Genomic DNA, 16,359 nt, shown 5'->3' on the forward strand with positions numbered 1-16,359 from the left:
GAAATCCAAAAGGCAAAGAAGAAACCAAATACACCAAAAATTAAATCCAACTTAAAATTAAAGTAATCCATACCTGTAATTACTCCAGCATCATGGGTCGCTGGCGCCTCATCATCCACCTCTCCGGGTGTGACAGCATAAACCCGGGCTTGCACTGTTTGTCTCGGGTTTGTTCTTCCACCGCATCTACCTCCACGGCTTCCTTGAACTGTTCTTGGACATTCTCGGGCAAAGTGACCCTGCTGGCCACAATTATAACATCGAGCCCCACCAGAAGGGCACTCACCCACAAGGGCTCTATTACAAACTCCGCAAACAGGCACACGTCCTCCCATGCGAACACTTGAGGATGCTTGCGGTCGAGTCCCGGTCCGCTGAACAAATTTCTGAGGTGAACCCGAGCTGCTTCCTTCACCAGAAAAACTCTGCCTCTTATGCCCTGGAGGGGAGCCCATACTCAGATTATTTTCTCGTTCCACCAGGGTGGCCACATCCACTAATTCCTGAAAAGTGGATATCCGATGGCTGACCACCATACGGCGTATATCAGGGCGTAGTCCCTCCTGAAAACGATCAGCTCGCATCTCCTCTGTGGCGAAAAGGTAAGGAGCAAATCGCCCAAGTTCTATGAATCTCCGGGCGTACTGTTCCACTATCGCGCCCCCTTGGACCAGATTTAAGAACTCTCTTGCCTTTTGCTTCCTTACCGCTGTAGGAAAGAAGCAGTCATTAAACTCCTTCTTGAAGCGCTGCCAGGTCACAGCAGCGAAAGACCCCAATTCTGATTCCAGCATCACCCTCTTGGTATCCCACCAATCAGACGCCGTTCCTTGCAAGAGATAGCTAGCGTAGAGTACCTGTTGCGCCTCGGTGCAACCACACACCTCAAATGTCCTTTCCAGATCTTTGATCCATTTTCCAGCTTGAAGTGGATCCTCTTCTCCAGTGAAGTGTGGAGTCCTATGCGCCAGGAAGCGCTCATAGGTGCACCTGGCTTGCACCATGCTACTGGACCCTCCCGGGTACATCCAAGGACCTCCCTGATGTGGCCAAGAACCTCCTGGTTGTGGCCAAAACCCTCCTTGCTGTGGACAAGGCCCTCCTTGTGGTGGCCAGGGACCCCCTTGTGGTGGCCAAGGTCCTCCTTGTGGCCAAGGCCCTGTCTGTTGTGGCCTAATATTCTGCTGCATAAACTCCGTCATCTGCCGTATTGCTTCGGCTATGGAGTCATCCCTTGAGGTATTGTCCTGTGGCTCCTGAGCAGATTTCCTTGGTCTCCCCATTTTTTTTCCTGTCACCACAACCTTTGACCCCTTTTCAGAAAATAAAAACAAATAAAACCAACAACAAACAAAAACAGAACCACAGACCAACACCACATCACAGAAAACAAAAGAAACCAACTTGCAAAAACATAACCAAATAAATAAAAACAAACAAACAAGCTCAAACAAATAAAACGAATAAAACAAATCAAATAGCTGTACTTAACATAATTTTCAAAACACAACTTTAAAAAGCATTCTGGTACTACCTACGGGACATGTGGTTTTACCCAGAGCCAAACCGCTCTAATACCACCTGTGATGCCCCCAAATCCCCACGCACAGACACGAGGAAATCGAGACGTCCGGATGATGACATCCCGGGTCACCACCCTAACAACGTGTGCCAAGTGTGTGCAAAAACAACAATGTGCACGAGAAATACACAACGAAAAGCAAGTCAATAACTAAGTACCAGAATTTTTCTTGTTTAATACAAAGCTATTCCAAAGCGTACATAAATAAAATATTACAAAACACGCATATAATATAATATCAAATACAAAGCATAACATCAGCAACCCGGCGGAGCCGCATCCTCCGGCTCAGCCTCCTCCTCCTTATCCTCGAACTCTGCACCAAAAGCTACGGAACCAAAAATGGTGCTGCAGGTAAGTAAAACCCAAACACCACCAGATAAAAACACATAGAACTCAAGCAACATGGATGCAAGAAAAGCCAATGCACATGTCCCGCAAAACCACATTTTTACCACGCACGCCAAAAAAACCCATTTGGCCCATAAAAACATATCCTCAAAACCAAGCCTCGCCATTATCCCAGATAATGGTCCAAACCACCATTTTCCAAGAAAATGGATCAAAAGCTTCAAAACCAAAACTCGTCATTTTCCCAGAAAATGGCCCACATCCGAAAACCATAAAAACAAACCGGTTATGCATGCACCATGATCTCCCCTAGGGATCACCCGCACACCCTGGCTCTGTGCCACACCGCAGATAACGACTACGCATGTGACACCTAAATGGAGATGGAGATTAAAAAAAAGAAAACACTCAACAACAAAATAACACAAATGAAAAATTAGCTTGAGCAACTTCCATTCAAAGATGGCAAGAAGTGCTTCTATCTTTTGAGGTTCATGAATTGAACCCAAAAGATGGAAAGATAGCTCAAGAAACTTTATGAACATGAAGAACAAGAAAAACAATGGTACAAATGCAAATGATAATGGAAAGCAAGAAAAATTATGGACTAGAATGCACAGTAATCAATAGTTGGTAGAATTCAAGCATAAATTCATGTTTTTAATCAATTAAAATCACAACTTTGATTTATTCATTTTAACCATTTTTCCATTTAAAACCAATAATAATGTCATGATGAATTTAAAATACATTGGTTTTAAATAGTTAAAATGTGCAATATTTCAGCTCAATCAATTATGTTTCAAAATGGGTGGAGGCCATTGCTTGCAAAACAAATGACCATCATGTTGTCCTGAAATTTTTGCAATCTTTGTTTGCTCGTTTTGGCATGCCAAAAGTTATTATAAGTGATGGGGGTTCTCATTTTTGCAACAAACCATTTTCTACACTTGTGAAGAAATATGGTATTACACACAGAGTTTCTACCCCTTATCACCCTCAAACAAATGGGCAAGCTGAATTGGCAAACAGAGAGATAAAGATTATTTTAGAGAAAACCATCAAGCCTAATAGGAAAGATTGGTCGGTTAAACTTCTTGATGCTTTGTGGGCTTATAGGACAGCTTTTAAAACAAATCTAGGGATCTCTCCTTATCTATTAGTTTATGGTAAAACTTGTCATTTACCTGTTGATATTCAAGATCGAGCTCTTTGGGCCATTGACCGGTGCAAAATTGCAAGTGCACAGTATCGTAGTTTTATAGTAAAGTAATAACAAGAGTATCGTCCTCAGGGATTGGTACCTTACTCTTGCCAAATACCAAAATTATAATAATCTCAATTTTATCTAGAGGAATCGCTAAGGTTTTTGTAGTTACAAATAAAACTAGATCAAATCAAAGAGAAATAATCAAAGAAAATAACACTGACTTTCAAAGATCAAATTCAATAGGGAAGAAAACTTCTAGGAAATCGATTTCACCTAATTCTTCACTATGCTTTTCTCATCCAGCTAATTTAACTTAAACTTCTTGTGTCTATTAGCAAATCTCTAATTCATCCAAAAGCCTCTTTCGATAGTCAATTGAAATTGACTCTTGGTTATCAATTCATACAAGAATATGCAAATTCAATAATCAAGAACGCAATAAGATCAATGATTTAATTACTACATAGGTTCATACAAGTCTTTCGATCTCTATACTTACCTATGCTGAAATATCCAAGATCTACCCTATGATTCCCTCTTTCGATAGCAAATCACAAGATTACTTATCATCTAATCAATGGCCAGTTAATTAGAAGCAATAAATTTAGAATAAATCAGATAAACAAAGAGAGAATTGCATTAAATTAGCTTAGACAATCAAGCATAGTTCAGAAATAGGTTACATCGTTTTCCTAGAATAAAGAAAATTTAGCTCATGCTAGAAATGGAATTCAACATAAACGAATTCACTATAATTGTTCTGAGAAGATGGGAAGAAAAGAAACACTGAAAAATCCTCCTTGCAGCCTCAACTCGTCGTCAAAAGCTCAAGGGAATGATTCAACGCTTTTCTCTCGTCCGTGCTCGTGTATGATTCCAACGTACGTGCAATAATTGGAATTCCCTCTCCAAAAATAGATGATTTGAATCCCTCTAGCTATGTTTTTCTCTTCCAAGAAGTGTTCTCCAGTCAAAAAACTCTCAGCTCTAGAGTGAAAAATTGCTTTTATATGGTCTCACGGCGGAAAACCTAAAATCTGTCAAAATACGATGTTCGCTCGAGCGGGGTGTCGAGCGCGCGTCGAGCGTCCGACTTTGTCTGATTTCGCTCAAGCATCCTATCGAGAGCACGTCGAGCGTTCGACTCTGCCTGATTTCGCTCGAGCGGCCAATGTCTCCGCTCGAGCGATCTTTGTTTTTCAGCAACCCGCTCGAGCTCCCTGTCGAGCGGCAGTCGAGCGTTTGAATCTGCCTGAATTCGCTCGAGCGGCCAAAAGCCTCCGCTCAAGCGAACTTGTAAAATCTGCAATATGAAATTTTTGCAAGTCATCAGCCATAAAACATGTTAACATGTCACTTGATGAAGCTTCAGGGTTGAGAAAATTGCAGATCAATGAATTGGATGAAACTCGTCGGAATGCTTATGACAACGCTCAGATTGCAAAGGAACGCATGAAAATTCTGCATGATCAGAAAATTCATCCAAAGCATTTCACACTTGGCCAGGAAGTTCTTCTTTACAACTCTCGCTTGCACATTTTTCCTGGAAAGTTGAAATCCTGATGGAGTGGGCCGTACATTGTAAAGACCGTTCATCCTCATGGTGCGGTAGACATTGTCAATCCGAAGAATGGTAATAGCTTCACTGTCAACGGACAATGTCAAAAGTCATTTCTGAAGGTCTTTGATCCACATGAAGAGATCTTGCTTGTGCAAGACCCTAGGGAAGTGTTTTGATTTGTTTCTCTTTCTTTACAGTTTTTTTTACTTGCTTTGTTTTTATTTGTTCTTTTGCTTTGATTTTATATTTCATGTTGATTGTTTGTTTTGCTTGCTTAGTTCTGTGCACTTTCTTTTCTTTCGTTCGACTCATTGAGGACTATGTCTCTCACTAGTTGGGGGGTAGCATGTGTGCACAGTTTCAAAAACAATAAAATAAATAAATAAATAAATAAGATTTGTGAAATTTGAGCATCTTGGTGGAGTAGTTGAGCGAGATCATTTGTGAAGATTTATTTTCAAGCTTAAACATAGAGCATGATTTTTTATGCATCATATTTTGTTGATATGTGGCTTGAAACACCGGGATGTTATGCTTATTGAGATGAAACTTGATAAAATTTTTGTAGAACGAAAGGCAAATTTTGAAGGACATTTTGCACATGCTTACGCTTGTAGTGTTCCTTATTTACCATTCATTGATTTAACACTGGAGAAGTAAACTGCAGGACTACTGAGCCATGCCAAAAAGAAAAAAAAAAGAAAAAAAGAAAACAAAGAAAAAAAAAGGGGGAAAAGGATTTGAAAAGATTAGAATGAAAAAAGAAAAAAAAAAGAGAGAAAAGGAATAAAGGCAACTTAGTGAACTTTCCTAAGTAAAAAGGGCTAGAAACAGTTACCCAACACTTTGGGAGTTGAGTGTCCAACCTTAAAAAACAGAGCTGGCGTGAAAACTGCTAGACCCTTGGGCTTTGAGGTAGTTAGAATCAGCAATGATTAATCTTAAGGTTGAAAAATCCTATGGCAAATCATGGCTAGTAATGAGGAACACACAACCAATCTAGCTCCACACACATATTTGAGTTCTGAGACATTTGCATTAATTCTATGTGAAAGATTGTTAAGATAGTCTTGGTGGGTATAACCCTTGGGGGTTGAGTAGTAACGTGTCACTTTTGTGAGAATTCGGAATTGTGTTTGATTGTTTTTGTTTGAATTTCGATCTTTATGCAATATTCATCTCAATTAATTTTCACTATTTTGCTCAAGGATTAGCAAAATGCTAGTTGGGGGGTGTGATTGAGTTGAATTATTGCATTTTTAATACTTTTGGAACCAATATATATTCATTCTTTCATTACTTTATCATTGGTTTTATATGGAAAAATGAATAAATCAAAGTTGTGATTTTAATTGATTAAAAGCATGAATTTCTGCTCTAATTTTATCAACTACCAATTAATATGGATTATGGTACATTTCGCTCGAGCGACGGCTTCTGGCCGCTCGAGCGAAGTCAGGTAGATTCAAACGCTCGACTTCCGCTCGACAGTGGGCTCGAGCGAGATGCGGGAAAAGAGATCACTCGAGCGGAGGCATTTGGCCGCTCAAGCGAATTCAGACAGAGTCGAACGCTCAATGTTCGCTCGACAGGCCGCTCGAGCGAACTTAGGCAGAGTCGAATGCTCGATGTTCGCTCGACACTCCGCTCGAGCGAATATCGCATTTTTACAGATCAGGGTCCATTCCGCCATCAGAGTATATATACGTTTTTTTTACATCTTAGGACGACTCTTGGGCTGGAAAACTCGGTTTTTGAGTAGAGAAACACTTAGAATTCATTTTTCCTTTGATTTTCGTTCAGATTCGAAGAGGAGGATTCATTCAATCGATCATTCACGCAGCTACACAATTTCCACTGGATCATTCACTCACACTGCAGCAGATTGAAGAACTCCTTGAGGGGTCCAATTGCCACTGCAGCTCAGCCTCCTCCACCGCTTCGAATCTTCATCTCCATTCAGCTGGCTTGATCTTTTCAATTCCCTACTTACTATTTAATTTCAGTTTTGAGTTTCTGAATTATTTTAGAGAATTTTGATTTAGACGTTTGAGAAATTTATTTGTTATTCATTCAATTCATGTTATTTATTTTTATCGTTTCGTTAAACTTTCATTTTAGTAGTGATTACAATTACGGTGGTTTAATTTGAGAATTTGTGATTTGAACATAATGATGAACCTTAGAACATTGATTTTGGGGCTTTTCAATTTCAGTGCATGTTTTATCAATTACTTCCTAATTTAGTTTAATTCTTAATTTAATTTTATCAATTTCTGAGTTTAATCTATTAGTCCTTTACATTCCGATCCGACAATCAAAATCCAAAAATATGAATCTAGTCCAAGACTAGTGTCCTCTCTCATCCATTGCACATACCATCATTTTATTTTCTCTTTGTGAAGTTTTTCACCTTTTTCAACGAGTTTGATTTCTAAGTAACTTTCCCTGAGGAGACGATCTAGGAATTTATTCCTAATTATTACACGACATCCTCCTACACTTGGGATAGCTTTAGTGCTACTCATTTTTGAGTGAATCAAGTAACTTTCACTAAGTTTGCTTGAGCGGCTTGTCGAGCGAACATCGAGTGTTCGACTCTGTCTGAATTCGCTCGAGCGGAGGCATTTATTCATGCTTAGAGCAGAAATTGGCAGTTGATAAAATTAGAGCAGAAATTCATGCTTTTAATCAATTAAAATCACAACTTTGATTTATTCATTTTTCCATATAAAACCAATGATAAAGTAATGAAAGAATTAATATATATTGGTTCCAAAAGCATTAAAAATGAAATAATTCAACTCAATCATTGGCTCTAACCATATGAGCACAATCTAGAACGTCCAAAATGTACTTGGATTGACAGAGATGCAAGTTGTGAGAATCACAGGTGACCTGAATTCCAAGAAAATAATGGAGAAACCCCAAATCTTTCAAGGTGAAATCAGACTTTAATTGTTGTATCAAGGAGGCAATGAACAAGTTGTGTGATCTTGTGACAAAAATATCATCCACGTACACCAAAATGAAAATATGCATATTAGATTTGTGGTAACTAAAAAGAGAGTGATCAACTGAGGATCCCAAAAATACAAGCTCCAAAAAGCATTGAGATAATCAATTAAACCAAGCTCTAGGAGCCTGTTTTAATCCGTAAAGTGCCTTATTAAGTCAATAGACATAATCTGGATGTTGTGGATCAACATAACCTTGAGATTGAGAAATGTAAACTTCTTCATCAAGAGTACCATGAAGGAAAGCATTGGACACATCTAATTGTTTGATATCCCATCCAAAATGTATGGCAAGAGTCAAAACAATTCAAACAGTGGCAGATTTGATAACAGGACTAAAAATCTCAGAAAAATTAATGCCACTAATTTGATTAAATCCCTTAGCCACTAATCATGCTTTGCAACGATCAAGGGAATCATCCTTGTTTTGTTTAGTCTTATAGACCCACTTAGTGTCAATGACATTGTGATTGATAGGCCAAGGACAAAGGGTTCATGTATTATTGGCAAGCAAAGCAACATACTCCTCATCCATTGCCTTTTTCCACTCTACAGAAACTATTGCTTGTGAAAAATTTCGTAGTTCTTTAGGTAAAGGAATCATGGCCAAGGCAGATATGGGATGGTGAGTAGAGTAGTGGGTAACAAAATTTGGGAATTGTTTGAGTCATGAAGAACCACTTTGTGATCTTGTCAGACTGGTTGGAGGAAGGAAGGGAACTAATGAAAGGTAATGTTGGTTAGGTGGAAGGTTGAGAAGAATCTATGAATGAGGATTCGGTGGGAGAGGTGATTGAGTGAGTGTGGATAGAGTCTTCTAAATTAATAGGCATGCTACGTGGAGAGGCTAAAATATTGGAGCATGACTCATGCGCACGAGAAGAAAAAGGTAAAGCAATGGGATGAAAGAATTGGATAAAGTGGTATTGGTTCGACTTCCCAAGACCAGAACATATATTCACTTATATATACGATTACAACTTAATAATAGTATATTATGTATAAGGAAAGAATAAAGAACAAAAAGGAAAGGGATTACAGCTTAATGACAGTATATTCTATACAAGGAAAGAATAAAGAACAAAAAGGAAATAAATAATAATGAACAAGAGATAGCATACCATGGAACACCGAAAAAGAAGGAGCATCCCGTAAACAAGTCTATAATCACTCAATCACGCCTGCCTCTTCTTCCAATATAGCATGCATGCTGACTATGACTTTCCTCAACAGAACCATGAAAATTGGAAGATAGATCTGCATGGGAGTCTTGCCGGTGATAAATCATTTGGTGGTAACAAATATTTTGCAATGATACTATGACCGATTCTTTTGTCCTTTTTTTTTTCATTAACACCAAATATTTGGCAGGAACAAATATTGTGCAATGCATCTTAAGTAATTGAAGAGAATTTTCAGAGTTCAATGGTCTCGAATATGTGAGCGCAGAATTTCACTTCCAGTATATTATAATTGATTTATATCACTTGCAATTGATCGGTACACCACTCACTTAGAGCATTCTTACTGTATGTTGACTCTAAAATCCTTTTCTTTCAAGTGCAAATTTATGTGCACTTTTTTTAGTAGTGCAAATTTATGTAACTGCAGATTTATGCTGACTTTTTTTAGTTGTATAGATTTATGCAAGTGCAGTTTAGTAGTGCAATTTTGTAGATTAGTGTACTTTTCTTCTAGTGATTTATGCAATACATGACTCACGCCTGATGAGTCAATGAATATAAAATGATTGCTTAGAACTACTCATCTAACAAAGAACAACACAGAGGTACTTAAAAAAATAATAAAAAAAATTGATAAAATAACTCATGATTTGTTATATGATAAAATTAAAAAAAATTAAATTAATATTATTTTATTATTTCTATAATGAATAAATAGATAATCCAATATAGAAATTTGATGTGAATAGAATAACCAAAGTTAAATTCATCTCATATTAGCTAAAACTTAGATTTGATTTTGACTATACCAATAAAAGTACTCTTAGAGTATTGGCAATGGTCTAACCACTGCCATGTGTAAAGTTTAGCTAAAAATTGACGTTTTGGTTAAAGTCAAAACCATTGAAGATATTAATTCATATTGAACTATTAATCTCAAAGTTAAAATAATAATATAATTTTATAAATTTTGATAATAATATTTTTCAATAAACTTATTTTTTTATATTTTACAAATACACTTTATATATTAATTAATAATTTAATTTTTATTTAAAATTATTGTTTCCTAACTATTTTCTTTATCAACCTAATTATCCAACACAAATATAACCCTATTTACAAAAAATATTTTCTAGAAAATTTGGATATAATATAGCCTTATTTACTAATGAAAGTTTTAAAAAAATTTAATAAAATCTTGTTGATTATTTGTAAATAAAATATAGGTTTGATTAGTGGATGGTGACTTTCTAATTTTAAAAATTCTTTTAAAGTTAATATTACTCGAAGTTTAAACTAAAATTATTTAACTAATCCAATTCAAGAGTATTTATATAAAGAGTAATGTTACATACAGTCATTTTTGCGCACTCCACTGATATGATTGATTGGATTAATTGTTTTTAATACACAACTAATCATATCACTAGAGTGCACAAAAGAGTCCGCAAAAATACTGCACATAGAATTTTCCTTATATAAAACTTAGCTATATTTGACATATCACTCAGATTTGGCGTTCTCCGTCGACTACACCACACGCATTGGGGTTACGAGCCATTTAGGTCACTTTACAACCGATTTCATCGAAAGGAACAAACGGCTAGTAAAATTGTCTATGGGTTGCAGGTCTGGTCCCAGGTCTCTGTCTCGTGCTCTTCGCTCTTCTTCTCTCTCTCTCTCTCTCTCTCTCTCTCTCTCTCCTATGAAGGTATCCTGGCAAAGCAAAGCATACAGCTAATGAATGTCTTTCTTTCCGACATTTCCATCTTCAGCAAAATCAAGAAAAGCAGAAAAGTGGGAGATTGTGAGATTTTCAAGTAAATTCCAACCAAACTGCTACTGCTTTTGTAGCAATAAAGTGAAAGGGAGGGGGGAAAAAAGCTCTCATTCCCAGAGGTGAGAAAGGAAAGAAGGGTAGGGTCCCAACAAACGAAGGAAAAGTTGTACCTACACAAAATCACAAAAAGGGAAAAATGGTGGGAATCTTTCTTCGCTTTCCACTGTTCGGGCACTCCCCACTGCGCCACCTCACTTACCCCATTTCTACTCCTTTTTCATGCTCTCTTTATCTTTTCGTTTTTCTGTCTCTCTCTCTCTCTGAAACACATACGGACAAAGTTGTATTAGTTCTGCTCCAGGCGTGAGCTAATGAACCCTTCTATGGGATTTTCATGCGGAGATGCTTTCGTAAGTCTCTCTCTCTCTCTCTCTCTCTCTCTCTCTCTCTCTCTCTCTCTCTCTCTCTCTCTCTCTCGTTTTCACAGCCCTTTTCCTTCGAGTAATTTAAATGTTGCTAATTTTTAGTTAAACGTATTTGTTAAGAGTTAATTTGACTTCATTTTCATACGTTAAGTTACTTCAGCATTTTTTCATCCGTTTCTAGGATAGAGATGAAAGCAGAGTTCCATTGACGGATGATGAAAGTAGGGAAGCAAGATACAGAATTGGCATGGATTGGCATCATCTTGGGGTTGAACTCGTCGAAATGGAGTTCTGGCCTGTAGAACACCCAATGGAACCGCACGATGAAGATCGGCCTGTGAAATGCCCAATGCCGGACGCCTCTGTTCTCAATGTAAGAATTAACGCTTTCGCCTTCATATATTCGAGTCCCATGCAGGTTTCATCCTCCAATTTTTTGTTGTATTGATGCTGCGGAAAGAGTACGTGCCCTTTTTGGTTCATTTTCCAAAGATAATGTGCTATTGCTTATTGAAATTGTTCTTTAAATATCTGACGTTTGATGAAAATGGATGCCAACAGTTCGGTTCTTCAGTCTCTTTGCAGCCTCCTGGAACTAGAAATTATAACCCCACCTTCATCAGGAATGGGTTTTTAAGGGCGGGATTGGGGATTGAGGAATAGCTACTTTAGTGAATTCTAGGGATCAGGATTTTAAGGGGGGTGGAAAACCTTGCATTCTGGTTGATGTTTTAGCTAAATTCTTATTTCAAATATCGACATAAAAGTATATATTACACAATTTTGAAATAAAACAGTTCATATTACAAAAGGTCTTGTATTTTATAATGTTGTCTTATTTATTTTTCTCAAACCATTCTTCAGCTTGAAATATTTTTGGGCTGTTAAAAACTTATTTTTTCAAAATTGGGTTGTCATCTGCAACAAAGCCAGCCCGTGAGGGAAAATGGAAAGAACATTGTATTTAGTTTTAGCCACATGATTTAGTTGCATTGACCAAGAACATGAACACTAATTAATCGGAACATATGCAACTACATCTATGAACAACTGCTATGCCTATGTTGGATGATAAAGCTTAAGGTTCTTTAGGAACCGATTCTTTGAAGAATGCATTTTGACATTGGTGGAATGAAATTGATTAATGCACTTGGAATTAAAACTTCTTAAATAACCTTATTTCACAATCTTGTAATTGATCTGGTTATAGTCTTTCAAAGAGCAATTTGTATTTGTTGTTCAGAAAATCCCTTCAAGTTACTTTTGCATTGCCTACATCAAAGACCGTGAAGGTACGGTGTTACAGAACAACTAAATAGAGGAATGCTTTACAGTAGAATTTGGAGAAATAGGCAATGGACATGGAGATTGAGATTGAAACCTTTTTCTAGAATTTGTTCCTGCAAACCTAGAGGATTTGTACTTTCAAAATGAGCTTTACGCTACTTTAGTACAAGGGAAAACTTTTGGTTCATGGATGTCACTTTCCACAAAGCAGGTTAGGTATACCTTATTTTACATGTCTATTTTGTAGATCTTCAATAATCTACAATAATACTTCAAAGTTATGAAAACAGTTTGTTCTTTTCAATGACAACAGGGTGGTGCTAGAAAAACATAGACATATATATCTGAATCAAAGTTAAAATGGATATGGCCAAAAGTTTAGTGATAATTTGATGTCAACCTTTTGAAATTCAGTTTAGATGAATGCATAACAAGGCTTAGCCATGAATATGGTTTAGGCTGCAGACAGTGTTTCCAAGTATGACTGGGGGACATTTCCTTTTGAAAAATACTGCAATGTTCTGGCATTGCATTAAGTTTACAATTGAGTATTTTGTACAGCAGGACATGCACTGAAGATTTACCAATCTGACATCTATAATAAATTTTTCCGTATGGAATTGATTTGCAGGATGGAGAAATGAATGATAAAAGATTTTCTGAAAGCTTGAAGAAAAGGGCAGAAGTACCGGCTGTCATTAACAGACAAAGAATGGTTGTTCTGGATGAACAGCCTCGTGTTCGAGCAGTGCGCAAAAGGCATCACACTCTTACCCATGGGGACCATATTATGACGACTCCTCTAATGAGAATGCCACCTCTGGCCACCCTCCCAACGCAGAACATCACCATCTTTCAAATGCTGCAGGTTGACAAGTTTGAGTCTGAATAAAGAAGTATAATGAAAGATTTGGTCCCAAGCTTTTCTCAGCCCCTTAAGAAGCGATGAGATAATTCTTCTTCATTACCAAATGGTGTAGCTAATTTAGAAGAAAAATCCTAGATGCATGTAGCAAAGACCTGTAACTCTACACCTATTTTTCAATCATATATTGTATATTATCACCAAATCGCATTCCAAGACAATTTCATTTAGGGTGGCAATCTGTGTACATGGGCGATGTCAAGTCATGAATATTAGACTATAAAGGTCAATCTAAACCCGATCCGTTTAACTAAACAAGTCAGATCTTAAAATCCTACACAACATATATAAACAACCGGTAACACAATACGACTTGCTTAACTCATTTAATAATTAATTTTTATCGGACTAACCTAGACATGATCGGTTTACCCTACTTCAACCCGTTTAATTTGTTTCATATAAATGATTGGAATTGATCTATATATTTATTTTTTTTAATCCAATTAATATAATTTTATATATAATACAAGATAATTATATAAATCATTCATAATTATAATTAAATTTATTATAAAATATTTTATTATCAATATACAAACCAATAATATATAAGAAATTTAATATTTTTATACAAGAAAATTACATATTAACAAAAGAAAATTAATAGTTTGAAATATTAATGTTAATATTAAATCCCAACAACAAAAAAGGCATATAAAATTAAGTATTTATAAAATTTGAAAATAAAACCTATTCGTATTATATAGGTTGATTGCAAGTTTCGAGAATTCACTCGCAATTAACATATTTATTAATGCTTTACTGCATTAATTCGTTTTAACGTAAACTCATTTATATCATACTCAAAAATATTTATTTTATGCCGTATCAAATTTACTAGTAGTTTTAAATGCTGCAATTTCTAATTTCACTTATCGTGTCAGTTTGATGCTCCGAGAGGGATTAGTGGGGCGAAGCAGCAGCAGAGTATATGAAGATGGCAGATGAGTGTGGTACGTGATCATTTAGTAGATAGAAATTATAAGCTTAACCTCTCAATATATAACTGAGGTCTCTTGTATAAAAGAGAGTTACGATTCTTGTAAGAACTATTAAAGAATAATCACAAAGCTTGCGATTCTTGGAGACGCTAGATCCTTGAAAACCAGAGTTTGTCTTCTTTCTTTCTTTCTTGAATTCTTAAATTCTTTCATTCATCTTTCTTGAATATTTGTAAGTGTTGCAGTGACTTCGTTACATTTTATTAAATAAAGTTAAATCAAATTACTTCACCTACATGATTGAATTTTTACTCGTCTTACTATTCATGTCATTTTGTTATTTGCACTTCTACATTATTTAAAAGGTTATTAAAATCTTCTAAAAAATTTCACACTTCGAAATCAAGAAATCTAAATAATTTCTCTAAAGAAATGAAGAGAGAGAAGAGTTCTTATTTTTTTCTAAACTTTTTTACACACCTATAATTAACATGCATATTCTTATATAAAGAATTTTTGCATCTAGAAGTTAATCAACTTATTTAAATATGTAGAAGTTAAATAACCTTCTTATTAAAATTGTGATAATGGTGTAACTCATATAAGACAACTTGATAAAGGATTTACCCATGAGCAACATTTGAAACCCAACACCCACAACTTATTCAAGATTAGGGGAATCATGAACAAGAAAAGACGTGAACTCTTTGTACGATACAAATTTGACATTGGACATTAATAGACAAAAAGCATCGCCACTAAATTAAAGAAAGATGTTGGTAATTATTATTTGTGTGGGACCGTGCACAATGCCAGACCATACACTTGGACAGTCGAAGACTTTCTTTTTCTTGGGACAATCACATACTAAAGTTAAAAATTTGTGTCTTACAAAAGCCCCGACAGCAAACGAAGACATGAAAAACATACAAGGCGCTGTTTTCTTTTCATCCTCTTAAAAACAACTCAATCTTGGACCATTGCATGGCAAATCAGCGATGGTTAAAGCATGCAAGTTTAAAGAAAAAACACACGCACAGAACAGAAGAAGGTGAAATCTAAATTTGCACTCCAACATTACTACTGTTTTTTCTGCATCAACTCGAGACTGTAAAAAGTTTGACATTCTGACACCCTCCTTGATTAATTATCTCATCGCCAAGGTCGGATAATACGTCAAAGTTCTCATCAATTGCTGGTGTAGGTGGACATAAAGAAGCAGAGAAATCATATTTGTAATGGGTAAGTACAGGATAATTATTTAAAAAATAAATAAATAAATATAATATTTAAATAAAAAATTAATCTTACTCTTTTTTAAAATAATTATACTATACTTGAATACTCTATGACTATATGTAGTATTATTCTTTTGATAAAATGCTGCCTTCAAATTTTAATAAACTAGTCAGACACTCGCATTATAGGAAGGTAAATATTATTTTTATTTCTAATTATATTTTATTAATAACATTGTTTTGAAGTTGTTTAAGATGACCGTTTTAGATTGCTAATTTTAGTTCATTATCAATATAAAGGAAATAAGATTAAATATTATAGATGAAGGAAGACGGAATGCTCTTCACCCTAATATTCAAAATATTTTAAATTTATGGTTATTTGGATGATGCAACCCAACGTGAATCAAGTCATTAATCGAAAATTATAGACAAAGGAAAGGAAACTAAACTAAATATAATAGATGAAACAATATGAAACATTCACGACCTTTAAAGATCTTGGCACATTCGCCTCTATTTAATTGGACTATAATCTCTTTTGATCACGTCCTATTATTGTTGGGGTAATAATATAAACACAATTTTCTTATAAAAATGAGAGTATTGATGTAAAAATAGTTGTATATTTATCATTTGATATACACATATACCTACACACCACACATCACACTTTTTTTAAAACTTTTTTAAAAATTATTGAATTTATTCTTCTTCAACTAATTAAATTCTTTTACTTATTATTCATATACAAAATATTTGGTAAAATAAAAAATAAAGAAAAATTATGATATATGGTGTGTGGGTTATGTTTAAAAATTATGAGGATTGGATCAAATAAAAAAATCTGAA

General features: G+C 35.6%; 1 protein-coding gene across 2 annotated transcripts; it reads left to right on the forward strand.

Annotated features, from left to right (window-relative positions):
• The first annotated feature begins 10,662 nt into the window (after positions 1-10,662).
• Positions 10,663-13,491, forward strand: LOC122312960. Of its 2 annotated transcripts, none has more exons than XM_043127638.1 (3): positions 10,663-11,098; positions 11,295-11,486; positions 13,032-13,491. In XM_043127638.1, the coding sequence occupies exons 1-3, from the start codon at positions 11,060-11,062 to the stop codon at positions 13,290-13,292; spliced, it is 492 nt and encodes a 163-aa protein (XP_042983572.1). In that variant the 5' UTR covers positions 10,663-11,059; the 3' UTR covers positions 13,293-13,491. The 2 variants fall into 2 exon arrangements, with proteins under 2 accessions (XP_042983572.1, XP_042983573.1); XM_043127639.1 differs by having other exon boundaries at positions 11,300-11,486.
• Positions 13,492-16,359: the final 2,868 nt, after the last annotated feature.

The sequence above is a fragment of the Carya illinoinensis genome, chromosome 6 (genome assembly GCF_018687715.1).
Source record: "Carya illinoinensis cultivar Pawnee chromosome 6, C.illinoinensisPawnee_v1, whole genome shotgun sequence".
Lineage (NCBI taxonomy): Eukaryota > Viridiplantae > Streptophyta > Magnoliopsida > Fagales > Juglandaceae > Carya > Carya illinoinensis.

Bases quoted from the DNA above. Each gene is read 5' to 3' on its own strand.
- LOC122312960 (XM_043127638.1), top strand. From the start codon at position 11,060: ATGAACCCTTCTATGGGATTTTCATGCGGAGATGCTTTC. The intron at 11,099-11,294 runs GTAAGTCTCTCT...ATCCGTTTCTAG, and splicing joins TTTCATGCGGAGATGCTTTC to GATAGAGATGAAAGCAGAGT. The intron at 11,487-13,031 runs GTAAGAATTAAC...ATTGATTTGCAG, and splicing joins CGGACGCCTCTGTTCTCAAT to GATGGAGAAATGAATGATAA.